The sequence below is a fragment of the Vanessa tameamea genome, chromosome 15 (genome assembly GCF_037043105.1).
Source record: "Vanessa tameamea isolate UH-Manoa-2023 chromosome 15, ilVanTame1 primary haplotype, whole genome shotgun sequence".
In the NCBI taxonomy this organism is placed as follows: domain Eukaryota; kingdom Metazoa; phylum Arthropoda; class Insecta; order Lepidoptera; family Nymphalidae; genus Vanessa; species Vanessa tameamea.
This window is the reverse complement of record NC_087323.1, coordinates 2,572,899-2,593,219: the sequence shown is the minus strand read 5'-3', so window position 1 is coordinate 2,593,219 and position 20,321 is coordinate 2,572,899. Positions and strand designations below refer to the sequence as shown.

Here is a 20,321-nt window from a genome sequence, read left to right as displayed (position 1 = left end):
TTTGTTTATTTATAATAATAATGAAAGTCGTAATGACACAACGTGACGTTACAAGACGTGAGTCTTTTGAGAGAGATTTTGAGTTCAAACCCGGGGCAAGCACCATTGAATTCATGTGCATAATTTTTATTTATTTAATTTATGAGTCTCCAACCAAAGGTACACACGAAATACATATTTTTAAAATAAAACTGTTTGATATCCATTAGTATGGCATGAAGCTATAGGATTTGTATAGATTAGGTATATAGTACGATTGATTTAAATAATTTTTTTTTTGTGCACTTTGCAAGCCCGCCTGGGTAGATATTCTACTCATCAGATATTCTACCGCCAAACAATATTGTTGTGTTCCATAACATCTTAGTTCCCAAGGTTGGTGGAGCGTCTGCGATGCGAGGAATGGTTAATATTGTAACGACCACTAATATGGTGACGACCACTTACCATCCGGTGGCCCATTTGCCTATCCGCCTACCTATTATATATTTAATAATAATCAAAGCCAGCACAGATTAAATATTTTCTGTATTTATGAATGTATGTAAAAATAAATCTGAAATGTTTATTTTGGTTAAGTGTTTCAAAATTAATGTTTCAATATTTTTTTATCTATGTATAAATTTAAATTATTTATTCCATTCCATTCCTGTAAATTGGAAACCGCGGTACTCTTAAAACATTGATTGTTTTGACAAGGGTCGACTCACAAATGAATTACTGAATTCTGTTATTACAGACTTAATTTCTTGGTTTTATGGAGGTACTGTTTCTCTCGATATGGATGTATAGGAATATAAATTTACCCATAGATGCTTAACTTTTTGGCACCAACTTTTGTAATATTAACATATTCTTTATCAGTGTGGAGGGGGAGATCAACTTTGCTCCCTGAGGAGAGCTTTGCCTAGTGGAGCACAGTACGGGAGAGTTATATCACGATCCGTCGCAGTGGATTTAGTGGGTAAGAATGCCACATAGACCTGTTTTAAAACCATCAAACAGCCCCACCCCTTCGGGAGCCCCGGTGCTTTACTGGAGGTTACCTTTGCGTGAAGGTATAAAAGAGATTTAACATAGAAATTTATAGCATTTTATTTGTATATCGATATTTATAACTACATATCTGTGCGTCTGAACTTGATTAACTGAAAAATTACCGAACGTATTTTCATATGGATTTCAGCCATAGATTAATGTTATGTTAGGAAGGTCTAGATGTATAGTTCATTAAGGTCAAAGTCAAGTAGAAGTCAAAAATCTTTATTCAATATAGAAGTGTTTACAATTGCTTATTGATTGTCAAAAATCTACCACCGGTTCGGAATTTAGCACCTCGGACCTGAGAAGAACCGGCGAAAGAAACTCAGCAGGATAATTTTTTTTTTTTTTTTACCATTTAATTCTTCTTTCTTCCTATGGTTCCTGGTTCTATGTAAATTTACTGAAATATGAGTTTATTACCTAACTAGCTTAATTTTATTGGTGACAACTGATAAGCGAGCAGGTGGCGCATCTGATACAAAATAAAACGAAATAAAAATATAGTTCATTAAAGTTGGCAATATTATTAGTTTATTTAAAATGTGCTTTCAGTAACGGCAACATTAAAAAAGCGAGATCGTTCCAAGTTAGATGCCGTTAGTACTCACCATGAGTTTGTGGTCTCTTGATAACATATCTCATGGTCGTCACGAGATGCCCAGCAGATGTGCGATATCGAAAGTGATGATTATGGTATGAATTTATAGTTAATATAAGAGCCGAGATGGCCCAGTGGTTAGAACGCGTGCATCTTAACCGATGATTGCGGGTTCAAACCCAGGCAAGCACTGAATTTTCATGTGCATAATTTATCTCGTGCTCGGCGTTGAAGGAAAACATCGTAAGGAAACCTGCATGTGTCTAATTTCAACGAAATTCTGCCACATGTGTATCCACCAACTCGCATTGTAGCGGGGTGGTGGAATATGCTCCAAACCTTCTCCTCAAAAAGGAGAGGCCTTAGCCCAGCAGTGGGAAAGTTACAGACTGTTAATGTAATGCAATTATAGTTCAAGAAAATCAATAAATAATATTTGAGTTATTAAATTAATAAAATAATCGAGTTTCCCTAATAAAATAAATATATATATTATCTTATTATTATATATATAAATAAATAACAATGGAATGTATAGTATACATATACGCGCTACGCACAATTCCTTTTGAAGAATTCAGAATTGTTTTCAAATTAATGTTAAATATAGCAAATCACTTTTATGTGTTAACACCGATTGCTATAAATAATACAACAGGCGTTTTATACATTGTTGATAAAAAGTAATTGAGTTTTATAAGGAAGTTGGAAGTTTGTACACTCCCGTAAAAAAAGTCTCGAAAGCCGACCGAAAATTTTCGGTCATGTCTCATTTTCGGTCGTATCGAATTATGAGAGAACACCTGCGTTCACGAACATACTTGCACACACTTTATAATATGTCCTGCATGGTTGACTGGTTTCTTCTGAGGTTGGCGGACGTGGTCGAAAAATTTAACGCGAATCCAACTAATTTCATATTTTCTACTTTATTTTATTAGATAGGAGCTGTCGTCCCGATTACAAGACGGGAAGAATAAGGGTAAACATAAGATAAAAAAAAGAAGAAAATCAGCAAATTCAGCTACTAGAATTTAAATTATTCGTGATAAAAAATAAGTCTCATTGTCGTTTACGGGATTATAAATGGAGAATGCTGTTGTAATGCGTATCGATCACACATGTGACAGAATTTAATTACTACAGAGCACGAGATGAATTATAAACACAAATTAAGCAACTTATTTCTGTTATACTTAATAAATTAAATAATATAACTTTGCCGATTCATAAATTTAAATCATTTGTAAAAAAATACATTAATAAAAAAAGCATATTATTCAATACAGGATTATATATATATGTTGATCATTATATAGAAAGGCGTGGAGCTAATACTTGTTGACTTCCAGGCAGAATATATTATATACATATGTAATTGTATTGGGCTAACGTAACTTTATAACTTTTTATTTTAAATGATGAAAAAAGAGTAACTACTGAGTTTTTTGCCGGTTCTTCTCGGTAGAATCTTCATTCCGAACCGGTGGTAGCTTAACTTAATATAGTTTGTATAATGACGATTCAAAAGTGCTTGTAAAACCTACTTGAATAAAGTATATTTTGTTTTTGATTTTGCACTTGAAAAAAAGTCGTTCTGGGGTTTGAGCGCGTAATCTTTGTAATATTCACGTACGTATACTGAACCATCTTATTCGTCTTATAACTGTATATGGAATTGACGCATTCATATAGATGTAAAACCTTTTATGTAACCTTTTGTATGTTGTATAGAGATCGACGAAAAGGGTAAATATTTATATTGGAAATGAAATGCATTGATCACAAATTAGGGATATAAAACGATTGTTATCGTTCAACAGTGTATCAGTAAGAATTGACTTCGCATTTTACTCTTTAAATGTTGATAATCGAGTTACGGGGATACGTCATTTTGATACTTGTATCCTGTAAATTGTATAATTATCATTATAGTAGGTTAGGTCGTTTATCAAATTCTGATATTTTACGCTCGTTATCTGCGGTGAATTTAACTACAAATTATAAGAGTGTTAATCTTCCAAAATAATAGTATTAAAATTTTTGCTTCTATCGGTAAAGATAAAATAAAAATTAGATGAAAGGGAAATGTTGCGATGTTTAGTTCTACACCATTTACAACATTAGAATCATAAAAGTTATATTTCAAACAAAACATTTTTTTTAGCAAAAATCTAAATATTGTATTTTATTAAAATTTATTTTAGCTTTGTATCACACGAATTCAATTGATCAAACAAAATGTAACAAATTTATTAATATTGAATGTTAAATAAACAATGGCTAAATATTTGTTAAGCCCTTATGTAGCTTTGATATCAGTTCGTCGAAATAAAATTTTGAAATAATAAATTTATACACACGTGATATACAATCGTTTCAAAGCGTAGAGCAAATATTGCTCGCCAGACCGCTTTTAGGATTCTCTGTGTCGAACTGTTGAGATGACGGGCTATGAACACAGGGTAAACATTTTGTAAGCGATCAAATATTTACTCGTGTAAGAAATCGTACTCGTGACATATAGTTTAGGATTAGAATTTAGATCCAGTGATAAGTAAGATTTAGAAATCATTGAAATAAAACATTTTTTTTTATTTAGCAATTCATCGTATAAGCTTGGAAAGATCTGTGATGGAGTATTGTCTATGCATGATTTATTTTTAATCTGTATGATAATAATGTTGCAATAAAATAAAAATAATAAATGAAAAAAATTATAATGGTTGCTTTTGCTAGATTTGCTTATGTTTTTAATAACAGACACAATGAAATTAATTAATAACATTTAAGTATAATTAAATAATTATAATAAAAACCAAGTCTAAATAGTGATAAATAAAACCGTAAATAATAGAAAGAGACGGAAAGATCGATTAGAGGAGCAAAATCAAAAACATTCTCTATGCTAGATGGGAATATACATCCCATGTAGATTCTACCAAGAAATTCGCATACAAGTTAAGATTATGTACATTTAATCTTATATATTAATAGCATAAGTAGATTATTATTTATTGATGTAATTATGGTACGATAGCTGTATATAAAAGATCGGTTATGGTCTCATTTTAAAGAGCTCCAGCCGTAGATGTACAGAAAATTATAGAGGATTCTTGATTGCAACTTTCTAAATTGTCACAATTGTTGAAGAAGGTTAAAGTTAGGTTAGGCTGGTTAGAAAGAAGTGCTACTAAACATTTATGATGCAACCTTACACTTTTCTTGAATTTAATTATATTTCGATTTTTGATTTGTACAAACATTTGAATTTTAATAGTTATTATTATACTGTATTTGAGTGGAAGTTCATGAAATGCTATTTCATTGATCAGTATAACAATAAGGCACGGGATAAGGTAAGATTAAAATGAGTGAAATAATTTGGCTTGACTATATATAATTTTTTATATGTATTATTATATTAAAATTCGAATACATTTAATTGTGAATATTTTTTATTACCAAAAAAAAAGGAAGTTTTACTTCTTCCGTTAAATACCTATGTATAAAAGCAGTGACTAAAGTGATTGTTATATTTTATTCTATTGGCGCAACTTGGTTGTAAGATATTTTTATGCCGTGACCGCAACCGATATGAGTCATTACGCTCCATCGTATTTGCGTGGAGGGTGCATACTTTAATGCTATATATTATTTTAATACTAAGATATATATATGAATTTTATAAACGAAGCTCTGTGTTCTTTCATTTAATTTAACCAATATTTATTTCTTTTAAAAACCATTAATTTCGATGTTTTATTTTTGTCGGGCGTCTCATGACTGCGACCTCTTTTCCTTGGGTTCTTTCTAATTCCTCCTCTGCACTAAATTCTATAGCTACTTCTACTAAGTCTAAGTTATAATCATCTGTGATATGAAACTTCTCTTTTCTATTCGATATTATTGGAAAACAGACTTCTTGCTAAGGAGAAGTAGGACCAAGTTGTACTTACGACCTGAAAAATATACATATTTTTTTGTAAATTCATGTATTTAATTTTAAAATTAATAATTATTATATAATGTCATCCAGACCGAATTTTGACCAACCAAACCAAACTAAAGCAGTGATCAACGTCCTTATGTACATTCTGAGGTACGATATTTTAATACGATAATACGAAATTCGGTCTGATATGTAGAATTATTTAACAAAGAACTGTTAGCTTTTACGGAGTATATTAAATCAAAGAGGATATTATGTAAATTATATAAGTTAATTTATAAACTTAAATGTCTCAATATTATGCAAAGTCCCTTTGAGTGGTTATCGAGGTAAAAGGTAAGTTTCCTTACGATGTTTTCTTTACAGAGCACGAGATGAATAAACACAAAGCATATCGGAATATAGTAATACTTGCGTTATCTATGGGTATATGTATAGAGTAATAGAAGTATAGTATAATAGAAATATTATTAGAGAGGGAGAGCTCTCAGAGTTCGGTACTGATCTTTTCTGTACCCCTGACTACAGGTGTGCAAAATTTAATGATGACCGATTAAGTAGCTAAGATGTCACGTAACAAACAAACGTACATAAAGAAATTCACTTTCGAATTTATAATCTTAGTTAGGATATGAGATACTTAACCAACGAGAAAAATTTGTTGATCCATTTTTGGTTGAAATAATTTGATTTAAGATAATTTCATATATTGTTGTATTTCAATAAAACGAAATTTGTCAGCTGTTTTTTCATCGGTATCGAAGTTGACTAATATAAGCCGACGACAGATATTTCTGAACGTTTTACCTTTCCCGAGTAAAAGCGAATGGGCTATATACAGTTCAATGATCAGACCACACATCTCTATATTCCAGGTATTCTTGTTAAGTAAATCCTCTTCATTCAACGTAAAATATATCTTAAATACACTTTACCTTAGTGAATGTATTCAGAGTTATCGAAACGTAATTCAAAGAAGTCAGGCAGCAAGGCCGTTGAGACCTGAAGGAGAAATACTTGTTTGAACTATGTGTATACGTATCTCTCATTGTGATTGAAATAGTTTAAAATTTATTTCCAGCTTAATCTATAAATGCTTAAGAGGTGAATATTTAAACAATGTTTCTTAATTATTATAGGCACAAAGAAAATCGCATATTTGATCGTAGATAGCATTGATTGTGTGTCAAGTTTTACTCCTATGAGTGACGGTCTATTAATCATTATAACAATCATACGGTGTCGGTGTCGGTGACGGTGACAGTGACGGTGACGACGACGGCGACGACGACGACGATGACGAAGACGATGACGATGACGATGACGATGACGATGGCGATGACGATGGCGATGACGATGGCGATGACGATGACGATGGCGATGACGATGGCGATGACGATGACGATGGCGATGACGATGGCGATGACGATGGCGATGACGATGACGATGGCGATGACGATGGCGATGACGATGGCGATGGCGATGACGATGGCGATGACGATGGCGATGACGATGGCGATGACGATGACGATGGCGATGGCGATGACGATGGCGATGGCGATGACGATGGCGATGACGATGACGATGGCGATGGCGATGACGATGACGATGGCGATGGCGATGACGATGGCGATGACGATGGCGATGACGATGACGATGACGATGGCGATGGCCATGACGATGGCGATGACGATGGCGATGACGATGGCGATGACGATGGCGATGACGATGACGATGGCGATGGCGATGACGATGGCGATGACGATGGCGATGACGATGGCGATGGCGATGACGATGGCGATGGCGATGACGATGGCGATGACGATGGCGATGACGATGACGATGGCGATGACGATGGCGATGACGATGGCGATGACGATGACGATGGCGATGACGATGGCGATGACGATGGCGATGGCGATGACGATGGCGATGACGATGGCGATGACGATGGCGATGACGATGACGATGACGATGGCGATGACGATGGCGATGACGATGGCGATGACGATGACGATGGCGATGGCGATGACGATGGCGATGGCGATGACGATGACGATGGCGATGACGATGGCGATGACGATGGCGATGGCGATGACGATGGCGATGACGATGGCGATGGCGATGACGATGGCGATGACGATGGCGATGACGATGACGATGACGATGGCGATGGCGATGACGATGGCGATGACGATGGCGATGACGATGGCGATGACGATGACGATGGCGATGGCGATGACGATGGCGATGGCGATGACGATGGCGATGACGATGACGATGGCGATGGCGATGACGATGACGATGGCGATGGCGATGACGATGGCGATGACGATGGCGATGACGATGGCGATGACGATGACGATGGCGATGGCGATGACGATGGCGATGGCGATGACGATGACGATGGCGATGACGATGGCGATGACGATGACGATGACGATGGCGATGGCGATGACGATGGCGATGACGATGGCGATGGCGATGACGATGGCGATGACGATGGCGATGACGATGACGATGACGATGGCGATGACGATGGCGATGACGATGGCGATGACGATGACGATGGCGATGGCGATGACGATGGCGATGGCGATGACGATGGCGATGACGATGACGATGGCGATGGCGATGACGATGACGATGGCGATGGCGATGACGATGGCGATGACGATGGCGATGACGATGACGATGACGATGGCGATGGCCATGACGATGGCGATGACGATGGCGATGACGATGGCGATGACGATGGCGATGGCGATGACGATGACGATGACGATGGCGATGACGATGACGATGGCGATGGCGATGACGATGACGATGGCGATGGCGATGACGATGGCGATGACGATGGCGATGACGATGGCGATGACGATGGCGATGACGATGGCGATGGCGATGACGATGACGATGGCGATGACGATGGCGATGACGATGACGATGGCGATGGCGATGACGATGACGATGGCGATGGCGATGACGATGGCGATGACGATGGCGATGACGATGACGATGACGATGGCGATGGCGATGACGATGGCGATGACGATGGCGATGACGATGGCGATGACGATGGCGATGGCGATGACGATGGCGATGACGATGGCGATGACGATGGCGATGACGATGGCGATGGCGATGACGATGGCGATGACGATGGCGATGACGATGGCGATGACGATGGCGATGGCGATGACGATGGCGATGACGATGGCGATGGCGATGGCGATGACGATGGCGATGACGATGGCGATGACGAATCCCAAATTATATGACTAAATTTATGTCGGAAAAAGTTTGAAGTACTTGTTGCCTTCGCTTACAGGACAGCTGTTTCATATTTTTTAAGATAATTAGAATTACAATTCAACGGTAAAATACTGCGAGCATTCTTCCAACCATTCCATATGCTCACGATTCGTTCAGTAATTATTTTTAATTTACATCTTATACAGTGAAATTTCCTTAAACAGCATTTTATTTCTATTATCTATTCTCGAGGGGATTAAATACAGTAAATATTTAGCTTCGTACTCGACATATAGAAAGTAGATAAAAACAATTACAAACCGAATGGAAATTCAAAAAATATCCGTCACAGAGATAAGTCCTTTACGGGGACCTAAGTTCTTTAAGAGTTAACTTTATTTAAGATGTCTGTCTATGTATACTAATATCATAAATGAGAATTCTGTGTCTGTCTGTTGCTCTTTCACGGAAAACTGAACTAAATTTGATGATATTTATATTATATAAGACATTTTTATGGTAGCTTCACTTCATATAGTTTGTTAAATGACCATTCAAAAGTGCTTGTAAAGGCCTATTTGAATGAAGTATATTTAGATTTTTGGATGTCTTACACCTAATGACGACTTCCTAAAATGCGAGCGAAGACGCAAGCGACGACTAGTTTAGTAATATAAAAACTTTTATGTTTTTTTTTGCAGTAGTATTAAGAACAAAAAACAACTAGTCTTAACAACTTTAATGCGTCACGAGCTTCGGGATTTATAAGTGATTTTTATTTGAATTCCTCAGTTACCCTTCAAACTGAAACAGATAAGTGTAAAAGTTTGATGTTTGTCAATAAAATTACTGATGCATGGATCAGTTTTACATGAAGCTCTATCACCAATGAAAATACTACGAATAGTTTGTTACAGTACTGGCTCTCGTTCTATTTTGGTTTACTAAGAATAATACTAAAATAATTTGAAAAACTTTTACAACAATTTGTAATAAAAAAATCTTCAACTTGAAATGTTTTTATAGTTTGATTGGTTTTTAGTAGCAGTTGAACTGCGGTGCTGATGATACTGCTTACGTTTTTGCGCCTACGCGTTAAGGAGTGGCTCTATTTGACCACATTCAAAAACATCGTGTTCGATAATTACTGCATTTAACAAGTCATTAATGACGTTATGTCTTTTGTGCCTGTAGTTAAATTGGGTCATTCACCTTCAAACTGTAACACAGGAATACTAAGTACTGGTGTTTAGGGTTAGAATATCTTATAAGTGGTTGGTACTCAGACAGACTTGTACAAAACCCTGCCGCTAAGTAAAATATTTTCTCTTCAGCTGTTATTGTTTTATAATATACTATTATTTATAAGAGTTTCTAAATTCGTTACCTTGCAATAATAAACTGGATAGTCTTCTGATAATGTGTATCTCCATTATACCATAAAGTTTCATATGCAGAATCTGCTATTCCTGAACTCTGTATGAAAGAAAATAATCGTTAAACGACTATTTTGTATTTATAATAGCTATACAAAATAATATTATCTTTAGATTAAGAATAAAGAAAATGGAAATTTAAGCTGTGCAGTTGATGTGATAACATTATGAATTGGTTTACTTTATTCCAAATTGCAAGAAATTTTAAGATGTCTTACAATGGACCAATGCCAAAGACCGATTTGCCAAAATATTAATAATAAAAATAAATATTTTTAATGACGACTAATTTTACGCAATTTTGATAATTGTCATTTATTTACGCTGTATTTCTTGAAATACAAACGGAATACATTGAGTAGCTGGCTAGGTTGCATACACCTCTCCGCCTTCGCCTCACATCTACAAAGCTTTTGTTGTGCCATGAAAAAAAAAGATGAACGTGCTATTAAGTAACATGCTTATATTTTAATATATTTATTCTATAAGCATATTATTTGTTTGCTACGAATTAGCCTAATTGAAATTAGAGTGCTTCTATTCTTATAATGTTTAGTCTTTACTAATATAGAAAAATATGAACAATTTTAAAAAGAAAATTAATTAATGTGTTTTTAATGTGTATGCACGAAAGCAGAGTTTTTTTTTGTTTGATTTTATGAACCATTATTTCGATTCGATTTAAAATGCCTATATTATACTCACCTCAACTTTCAGCATTTCCGCGTTGTAACAAAGTATGTAAATTGGCAGCAATAGAGCCAATACGGCTATAAAATTATTGGCGATGTCCACTGCGGCATATGCTACCTTCAATTACATATATTACAAATTAAACTACGTTATTTTAACATTAAAAGAGGTTATATTTATTTAAAATTGTTTCTTCGTTTCTGTTCATTCGTTTTCAATTTCGATTTCTATATTATCTGTGTAAGCATTTTGTTACAGAAATGAAAGATTTTTATGAAATTATCTATTGAAATTTATTAATTGATTAATTATAGATTTTAATTTTTTTTTTTTTTTATTATTTTCATATCAAGCAGCTCGTCGTTGCTTTTTTAAAAGCTTTTATTTAACTTGCAATGTATGTACATATGTATGTGCAGGTGGAATCTTGCTACTCAATTTTGAAGCAGATATCTTTAACCGATTTGGCTGAAATTTTGTATACACGTTAAGTTTGGATGACAATACACGATAAGCTGCTTGACGTCATTGTAAGTCCAATATGGTGGAACATTCGAGATGGCAGAATAGTTATTTTTTATGCACTTCTACAATATAGGTTTCAAATGATAGGGCTCGATGTGAGTAATTCGAAAAATAATGTGACGTAATTATAAATTCAATATGGTGGAACATTCGAGATGGCAGAATAGTTATTTTTTTATGCACTTATATAATATGGGTGTCAAATGAAAGACGTTGTCAAGAATAAATTGAAAAATATTCTGACATCACTCTTAATCCAATATGACGGACTTTTGAAGTTTTTGGGTATTAAATAAAAGGGTTAGGTAGAACCCAAAGAGGGTTAGGTTAGGGTTAGAGTTGGGGTACATGTCAGTCACCTCCTCGTGGTGTACCCTAGGCAATGGAGCCGGCTTGAGCTTGCTCGTCGGCCACGGCTAAGACTGGCGGGAGGGATGCCGCGGAGCTACTCCCGGTACGTCCATGATCGGCGTCAAGGCGGACCATGTGAGTGGCCTCGTTGGAAGTGGGAGGGCTCGCTACTCGAGCCTCCCAGGTGTTTACACCGGCGGTCAGCGGCGGAGCCTACCATCTTATCCGCCGCAGGGCTTCAGCTTCGATGACGCCCAGCCTCCAGTGGCGGACTCGGGGGAGTTCGCCACATTCCCACGTGGAGGATGAGGGGGAAGGCGCGCACTAGGCGCGCACCCTATGAATATTCAGCCGCCTTACGGCGGCTGCCGCTGGTGGGGTCGCGGTTGCATGCCCTTGGCGATCCTGTGGCCTCACCACTCGGCGGCATGGTGAAAACCCGAGGATGGTTTTAGTGAGTAGGACAGGGCATTAGCATTAGCGTGCCCTGGCGCGGGGCATTAGAACCCGGTTGAGTCCCACATACCCGTCCCGGTCCCCCGACCGGGCGGCATCCGTAAATGCATTTCCTCCTCGTTAAACAAAAAAAAAAAGTGGTTAGAACGCGTACATCTTAACCGATGGTTGCGGGTTCAAACCCAGGTAAGCACCACTGAATTTTCATGTGCTTAATTTGTGTTTATAATTCATCTTGTTCTCAACGGTGAAGGAAAAAATAGTGATGAAATTGCATGTGTCTTATTTCAACGAAATTCTGCCACGTGTGAATCCACCAACGCATTGGAGCAGCGTGGTAGAATATGCTCCTAACCTTCTTATTAAAGGAGGAGGAGGCCTTAGTCCAGCTGTGGGATATTTGCAGGTTGGGACTATTATATTAATAACAAATACGTTAAATTATATAATATGTTTGGATAATAATGTGACACAGATGTTTTAATAAAAAAATAATTAGTGCATAATTAATATTGATTACACGTTTATAATTAAATTCTTATTTACCGTGACGCCCAAACCGAAGAAACACATAATCACTGTGACAAATAACATATCAATGAAGACTATTAGATTGAATATGTTATTTGAGGAGGCCGTTAATCTGAAAAAAAACCAAAGCATCTCGTTCAGTAGAAGCGAACGTTCTTGAAGTGTTATGTTGCTCTTTAAGTGTATTAACACTAGGTGACGGCTTCACTTTTAAATAATCGATACTAATATAATAATGCAAAAGTAACTCTCTGTCTGTACGTTGCTATTTGACGACCAAACCACTGAATCGAATTTATACAATAGAGATATATTTATATTATAGAGAGTACACTATAATCATAAATCAAAACGATATTTTCAAAGGATCGAAGAAATACAGATATTCGAAGGTTCATAAGAATTCCGTGACTTGTTGAAGGACCAATTGTTTTAACAGCGTCAATGTTGGAGACCCAATATTGGGAATTTTCTTACTTTCTTCAGTCTGTCATATCCACAACATGTATTCAGTAATAATACCAATTATATATTTTCATCACATAACTAAAATTATTTACTTACTCGATCAGTTTTTGGTGATTCTGTATAAAATTCCTTATTGCATCATCGTCGTTCACCATTAAGGTATCAGGTTGTTTTTTTTTTGGTATGATCTGCATAAGATCTTCTCGGAGAAGAGCAAATTCTGTGCTAAGATGAGCACAGATTGTTATGGTCACAACTTCTGCGCCAAGATAGACAGAAACCACTGACAGAACTTGAAAAAAAAAGCTCTTTTCATTATTTGAGACAAATATAAAAATATACACGAATATTATTTTTCTTAAAATTTTGTTAATGGTCCAAATTTATTTTTTCTTTTAGGTACTCGCTTCAGCCCGATCCTCTAATGTCTGTAAATCCTATGAGTCAAACATTTTGTTGGACGGAGGGATCAAAGTAAAACCAAAGAAAAATCTTGTCGATTGTGAAGCATTTTGCTTTTCTTTATTAATTTTTATACTTTATTTCAATTCCTATACTCTGAGGAAAGTTTAATTAGCAAGTTATAAAAATATATATCTGTTATGGACCAAGTGATTTATAAAGCATTGTATGCTCGGAAATTGTGAAAAGTTACCAATATCAGTAGGCAATTTGTTACACCATTGAAATAATTAAGTTGTTCGGGCATTATACATAATGTCTATCACCTATCGGGAAGAGTTATAAAAATGTTCGTTTTATTACTAATCATATTATTTCCGTTACTAAAAATTTAATATTTTATTTCGTCGTTTTAAAGATGTCGTAACCTATGATTACCACAACTTAAAATTACCTACACTTGAAACAATTTGAATATTCAGACTCAAAAATATGAAATAATTAAAATTTGATAAGGAATTGATTCGGCTCTCGACTGTATGTGGTGTTGTCGGAGTAAGAGTGTTTTTATGAAACCGTGTACACGGTAGCTTCTACTAAGCTAATAATTGCGTTTCACAATTGTTGTTTATTCTACAAACAAGAAATACTTGCATCATTTTACAATATTTAGTATACGGAAATAATGGTAATATTATATAATATTACTAGATATATTTTGAGTGGGTGGTACCTACGCAGATGGTTCACACAAAGCCCTACCACCAATTAGAATTCATGGTAGTTCAAGAGATTCTGATTTTCCTACAAAATATCTATATAATCAGATTGCCCGAAGATCACGTAGCAATATTTATAATTACCAGACTATAGTAAATAATATAATAAATAAATCGATATCATTTGCCTTTCTTCATAACTAGTCACTTGGTCTAAAACATATAGTTTTCAGTGAGTATAACATATAATCCATACTAACTTGCAAATAACTGAAATATATACACTGCAATATATCGAAACCAATTTTTCAAAGGATCGAACGGATACACATATCCGAAGGGCAGCAACAATTCCGTGTCTTGTTGAAGGACGAATTTTTTAATCAGCGTCAATAGTAAAGGTGCCAACATATTCTGGCATATTGCGATCAAATTGCCCCAGTAAAATACTATAAAAAAATAATTATTATTAAACTAGTACATAACTTAGAAGTTAACCTGTATAGGACGCGACACGAGAAACATCACCCGCGTATTCATTGCCTTAGATCATAATGTGAACGCAAGCTGCGTCTCTTGTGTAATCAGTAAATGTTCAATTGAGGGAGTAGACAAGACTGCTGGCTAAGAATAGTCTCTTGAAATTAACATCACATTTCTAAGGAGATTATTTTTTTTATCTTTTCATTAGAATTGATTTGATTAATGATCGATTAGATTAAAATTACACTCCATCTTTCATAAAGAAAATATATAACGCCCATTTAAAACATTATTTAAGCATTGAATGCGTTATAGTTGATATTTAGTTTTCTAGATTTTCCTTCGGTTTTTGTAACTGTTAAAATGACGTCGTTATTATTCCTTATTTATTTTGTTTCGCCTCTTAATTTATACATTCATCAATCAATCGTCAATCAAGGTAGTCTGTATTAACTTGTACCTGCATGAAAACAATCCAGTCTCTTCAGCAGTTGGTTTTTCTTCTTCAGTTGGATATCACTTAGATTATCAGTCTTCCACATCTTTCCAAGATTTATTACCAAACTAGCAATTTTATCCCTCTTCGTTATAATAACAGCAGCTTTTAAGAATCCTATAAAAAAAAAAACCATTTATAATTTCTAGTAGAAATAAGTATCTAAAGAAACATTATATGTCGCTCCAAAATGATTTGTTTTTGGTCTTAAACATATCATGACAATATAAAGAGTAAGTAGGTATAGTCTCCATAAAATGTAACGAACATAATCTTATATTTGAAAGGGACATTCAAATAAAGATGATATTTGCATGAGAGGCACGGCGTAAGCCTTGTTAAGTCATTAGATGCAAAAAGATCAAGCCGGGATAAATTCTTTGGCAAAGTGCCACTGAAAAGAGCATACCTTGAGTTAAAATCAAGAAAATAGGAACCATGAAAGTCAGCTCCGATATTTTGATCTGACTTGTAAACACACGGCTAATATATATAGTTGTTGAAATGTAATGTATTATAACGCATGGAACAATAAAGAAGGAACGCCAGTATTTTTGTAAAAATGGAACGTTGTCATCGAAAAATCCGATATTGCATCTCTTTAGTAAATTGAAACATAGGAGTAGAGGTTTTGTGAATTCATACGGAAAATCTTCCATTTCACCCATTTTAGGACGCAGTCTCCGTTTGTATATGGAATAATACGCAGAGGAAACAATGCTTTCTTTTATTTGGGATTTCACGTTTTACATAATACATTTCAGAGATCCGTAACTATTTCGCTTGAATGAATTTGTGTCTTGTATTTTACTTTACCAATATTATATAACTATGCCTCTCTGTATGTCTGTCTGTTGCTCGGCCAAATCACTAAACCGAATTTGATGAAATTTCATTTTAAAATGCTTAATACTGAAACAAATTTTAACTCCAGGAACGGACAAAGGTTACTTTTTACACATAAATCTGACGATCTATCTCTTAAACACAAACAAAGCCGCGGACGACAACTAGTGGTTTATATTTTAGCGTTATGTAAACTGCTTTTCTGCGTCCTACAGAAAATAAAAAGTTTTAATTATTTGTTTCACTTCAAAAAATACAATACATACCAAAATAACTAAATAAGATCGTCTAAGGATCGAAATTAAATATAATTAATGTACACGTCGCGTGAAATTGTGAAAAGAAAATTATGAGAATTTCACGTTTGAATCGTAATTCTAAAATTGAACGAAAATCTTCGGAGCACTTTTTGTGTGATATTTATTCATTAGAAATTAAAAGATTTCATTTAAATGTGACGTAAACGAATTCGTAATTATTCCCTAAATAAATTTAATATAGAGTTAGGCTATTCATTGGTCTTTAGATGACTTTGATATGCTTTACATATGTATAATTAGATTGCAAAAGATTTTATTCAAAAAGATTCAAATAAAACCATATACGTTCTCTTTATGAACTTATATAAATTGAATAATGAGTACATAATATGATATTATAGGCAGAACCACAGCGAACAGACAACACACATTTGCTAATAAATAATAAAAGGTAATTTAAATAAATCTGTCTGTTACTAGAATTTTGTGGGTGTATTTTCATTCAATATTTTTTACTTTTGCGCTAAATTACAAACCGATGGAGTCTTTGTGAATATCGAATGAAGAGATTAACGAGAGGTATCCTATAATAAAATGTATTGTAAAAAATTGCGAATGTAAAAAATAACGGAATATTAATCAAACTATAAGCTGTTACGTTGATTGTGGTTCGTTATAATATCCTATTCGAATTTTCTTTTATTATAACTTGAGTATTATGTTATGTTTTTATTATGTCGACGTTATATAAAATTGGGTTTTTATGAACATGAATTTTTTTTTTTTTTGAGTTTTGTTCCTTTTAATTGGGTAACCAGTTAATCTACACAATACTTGTTCCGGTAAGTGAGCGAATGTCATTATAGTGATCTCATGGTTGGCGACCATCTTAAATCGATTTTGAATGGTTTTAATGATGTAGGTAGGCGGATAAGCATATGGGCCACCTGATGGTAAGTGGTCAGCACTGCCCATAGACAATAGCGCTGTAGGAAATATTAACAATTCCTTACATTGCCAATGTGCCATCAACCTTGAGCACTAAGGTATTATGTCCCTTGTGCCTGTAGCTACTCTGGCGGATTCATCCTTCTAACTGGAACACAACAATACTACCCAGTATTGTTGTGTTCCAGTTTGACGGTAGAATATATGATGGCACAAAGCCTTACCACCAAACCTTTTCCGTGTCTGAGGATGAAGTAAACGTTAAATAGTATCTTTTTCCGTAAGCTTGTTCAAGAATTAAACTGTTGACCTTTTTTCATACATTTGATTTATGAACAAGTAACAACATTAATCTCTGATTTATTAAAGACGCGATAATAATTTAAGTAACCACAATAATACCATTTAAATGGAATCTCCATAGTATTATTTTTGGGTCTTTTAAAGATGAATTATTTAGCACAATATTAGTATTCAATGTAAAGCCAAGATAATGACGTAATTACACGAATACAAAACGTTGAGAATTGTAATCTCGATATCTGTGGATTTGAGCCGCTTAGATAGCAATGACATTTTAGGGATCCATAATTAATGCTAAACCATTTTTTGGTTTAACACATGACTTTTGAATTATTATTTTTTCATGTTATGACACTTATCGATAGTCTAAGCAAGCCGAAGTCTATTTTGCAAAATAAGAGGTATTTTTATGCGAGACTTGGTTATACAGTAATTATAAAAATATAACTGCATTACAGTGTGGTTTTTAGTTATTGTGTTGGATTCTAAATTAAATATATCTGAGCCAGACAGCAATCGTGTCTAATTGCCGACTGTGATTTCGAAATAACAGACCCTTTTTAAAGTCGATATGACTGTTTGTAAGTCACCGAAACAAGAGCCACCATATTGACATTTGTCTGTCCGCATATTCTAGGAAATTTCAAATAGGTTAAATAATATTATAAATGTAAAAATTTAACGCAGATAATACGGGACAGTGTACAAAGTACTTCTACTAGAACATTGACTATATGAGTATTTCGAATTTTAAGCCTGGCTTTTCAAATTATTTTCTTAAATCGAGATCATATTGTGCACTTAATATAAATAAAGCTATGTACAGGATGTGAATATTTTCTTGATACAACATTTTTTGTCACTTAGTAAACGAGGAATGAGTGTAAACTTGGTTTTACGACATACTTTACATTCCACTTGTGATAGGATACGACATTCTACGTTCTAAAGGACGCGATGTTTCAACGAAAATTGCTAAAAGGAACCTCGAAAATATTTTTTGTTGTGCATGAAATATAATTCTAATCTTTTGAGAAACTTATTATTCTAAGATATGAATATCAGGAATATTTTGTTATATAACAAAAATATTGGCCGATTGGCAAATAGACCACCTTGTGATAAGCCACCAACCATTATAACTTAGATGTTACACTGTAGCTACACTCGCTCACTTAGTAATAATAAGTATTGCTGCTTGGCGGTAGAATATTTAATAAGTGGGCATCCATCCAGGCACAAATACGTACCATAGTGTAAACCTAGTTTGTTTATTTATACACATCTCCGCCGATAGTAGTCATTGGAACTGTAATACCTAAACATAAATCATGTCTTAAACTATGGAATTTAAGATGTAATGAACTTTGAACCTGTGCAAGCACGTAAATGCTGGGCTAGGGCTATAGACGAGAAGTGGCGTCTTGAAGAGAAGGTTTTTGGAGCATATGAGGTCACGCTATTCCAATGTGGGTTGGTGGACACACATGCGACTGACGTTCGTCTGACGACAGGTTTCCTCACGATGTTACGACTAAGAGATGAATTAAAAATACAACTAAAGCGCCGAATTTACTTTGTAATGTTGGCCTGAAATTTAACCTACAAATTTCGGTCAAGATTCACCAATGGGCCAAATCGAATTATAATACATAAATATTTATATATAATAAGAAAAGCTTATAAAGTCATGACTATGGTAGATGGATTGGAAGATTTTTATCAAATAATCGTAATTGTCTACTAGTAGTATTTAACGGTATTTAACATCTGTTAACGTCCCTCTAATGGACAATGACTCTCATTCCAGTTACGTAATAAAATAATGGAATTTGTTCCAATCAAAGAATAGGAATATAAACATACAAGTTTATATTATACATCCAACATTGTGATATATTACATATGAAGATTTGTATTTGATATTTGTTATTATATACTAGTAGCTTTTTTACAGTAGTAGAGATCCGTTAAGGGACCTTTAAGGGAGAAAGATTTATAATCCAGTTACGTAATAAAATAATGGAATGTATTTCAAAGCAATTTTAACTGAGGTACGACGTTTCGTAAATTAAAATATTTTGAGCTGATTCTCCACACCATATAAAATTTACATGAATTTAAATTCGTATTTCAAATATAACTCATTCAACGTTTATAATTTATTTAATCTTCAAATACTTGATATTTGATTGAGTTTGTCTTTTTACAAACCTATTTTTGTTTCCTGTATCTCGATGGTTACAGAAAAATAGAGAATTCATTCCTATTATTTTTTTTAGCCAGTTATGAATTCGGCGTTGTTTCATTTAGGCGTCATTGTTCTTCGATAGCTTCGTCAATAGTGAATAAATTTAAATGATAATTTTTATATGACAGTTTTAAAATAGAGAGTTGAATAAGGTAAGTAAACTTGTGAAATTTTTGCCTTTTCTGTGCTTATGGACAGCATGCAATATTTCAATAATTCTTTTTTCGTTCGAGTTATTAATAGAGGAGTTTGGATGAACAGCCTCGGGGGCTTAAAATGCTCTTAGGTAAAAGGATTTAAGGAA

The 20,321-nt window shown here is 34.7% G+C and overlaps 1 protein-coding gene across 1 annotated transcript; it reads right to left on the bottom strand.

Annotated features, from left to right (window-relative positions):
• Window positions 1–5,480: 5,480 nt before the first annotated feature.
• Window positions 5,481–16,088, bottom strand: LOC113403489 (odorant receptor 85c-like). The gene is made up of 9 exons (XM_064217102.1): window positions 15,819–16,088; window positions 15,374–15,526; window positions 14,691–14,879; window positions 13,406–13,601; window positions 12,857–12,953; window positions 10,991–11,095; window positions 10,237–10,325; window positions 6,530–6,596; window positions 5,481–5,604 (listed from the first exon to the last, which is right to left on the bottom strand). The coding sequence occupies exons 1-9, from the start codon at window positions 16,075–16,077 to the stop codon at window positions 5,539–5,541; spliced, it is 1,221 nt and encodes a 406-aa protein (XP_064073172.1). The 5' UTR covers window positions 16,078–16,088; the 3' UTR covers window positions 5,481–5,538.
• Window positions 16,089–20,321: the final 4,233 nt, after the last annotated feature.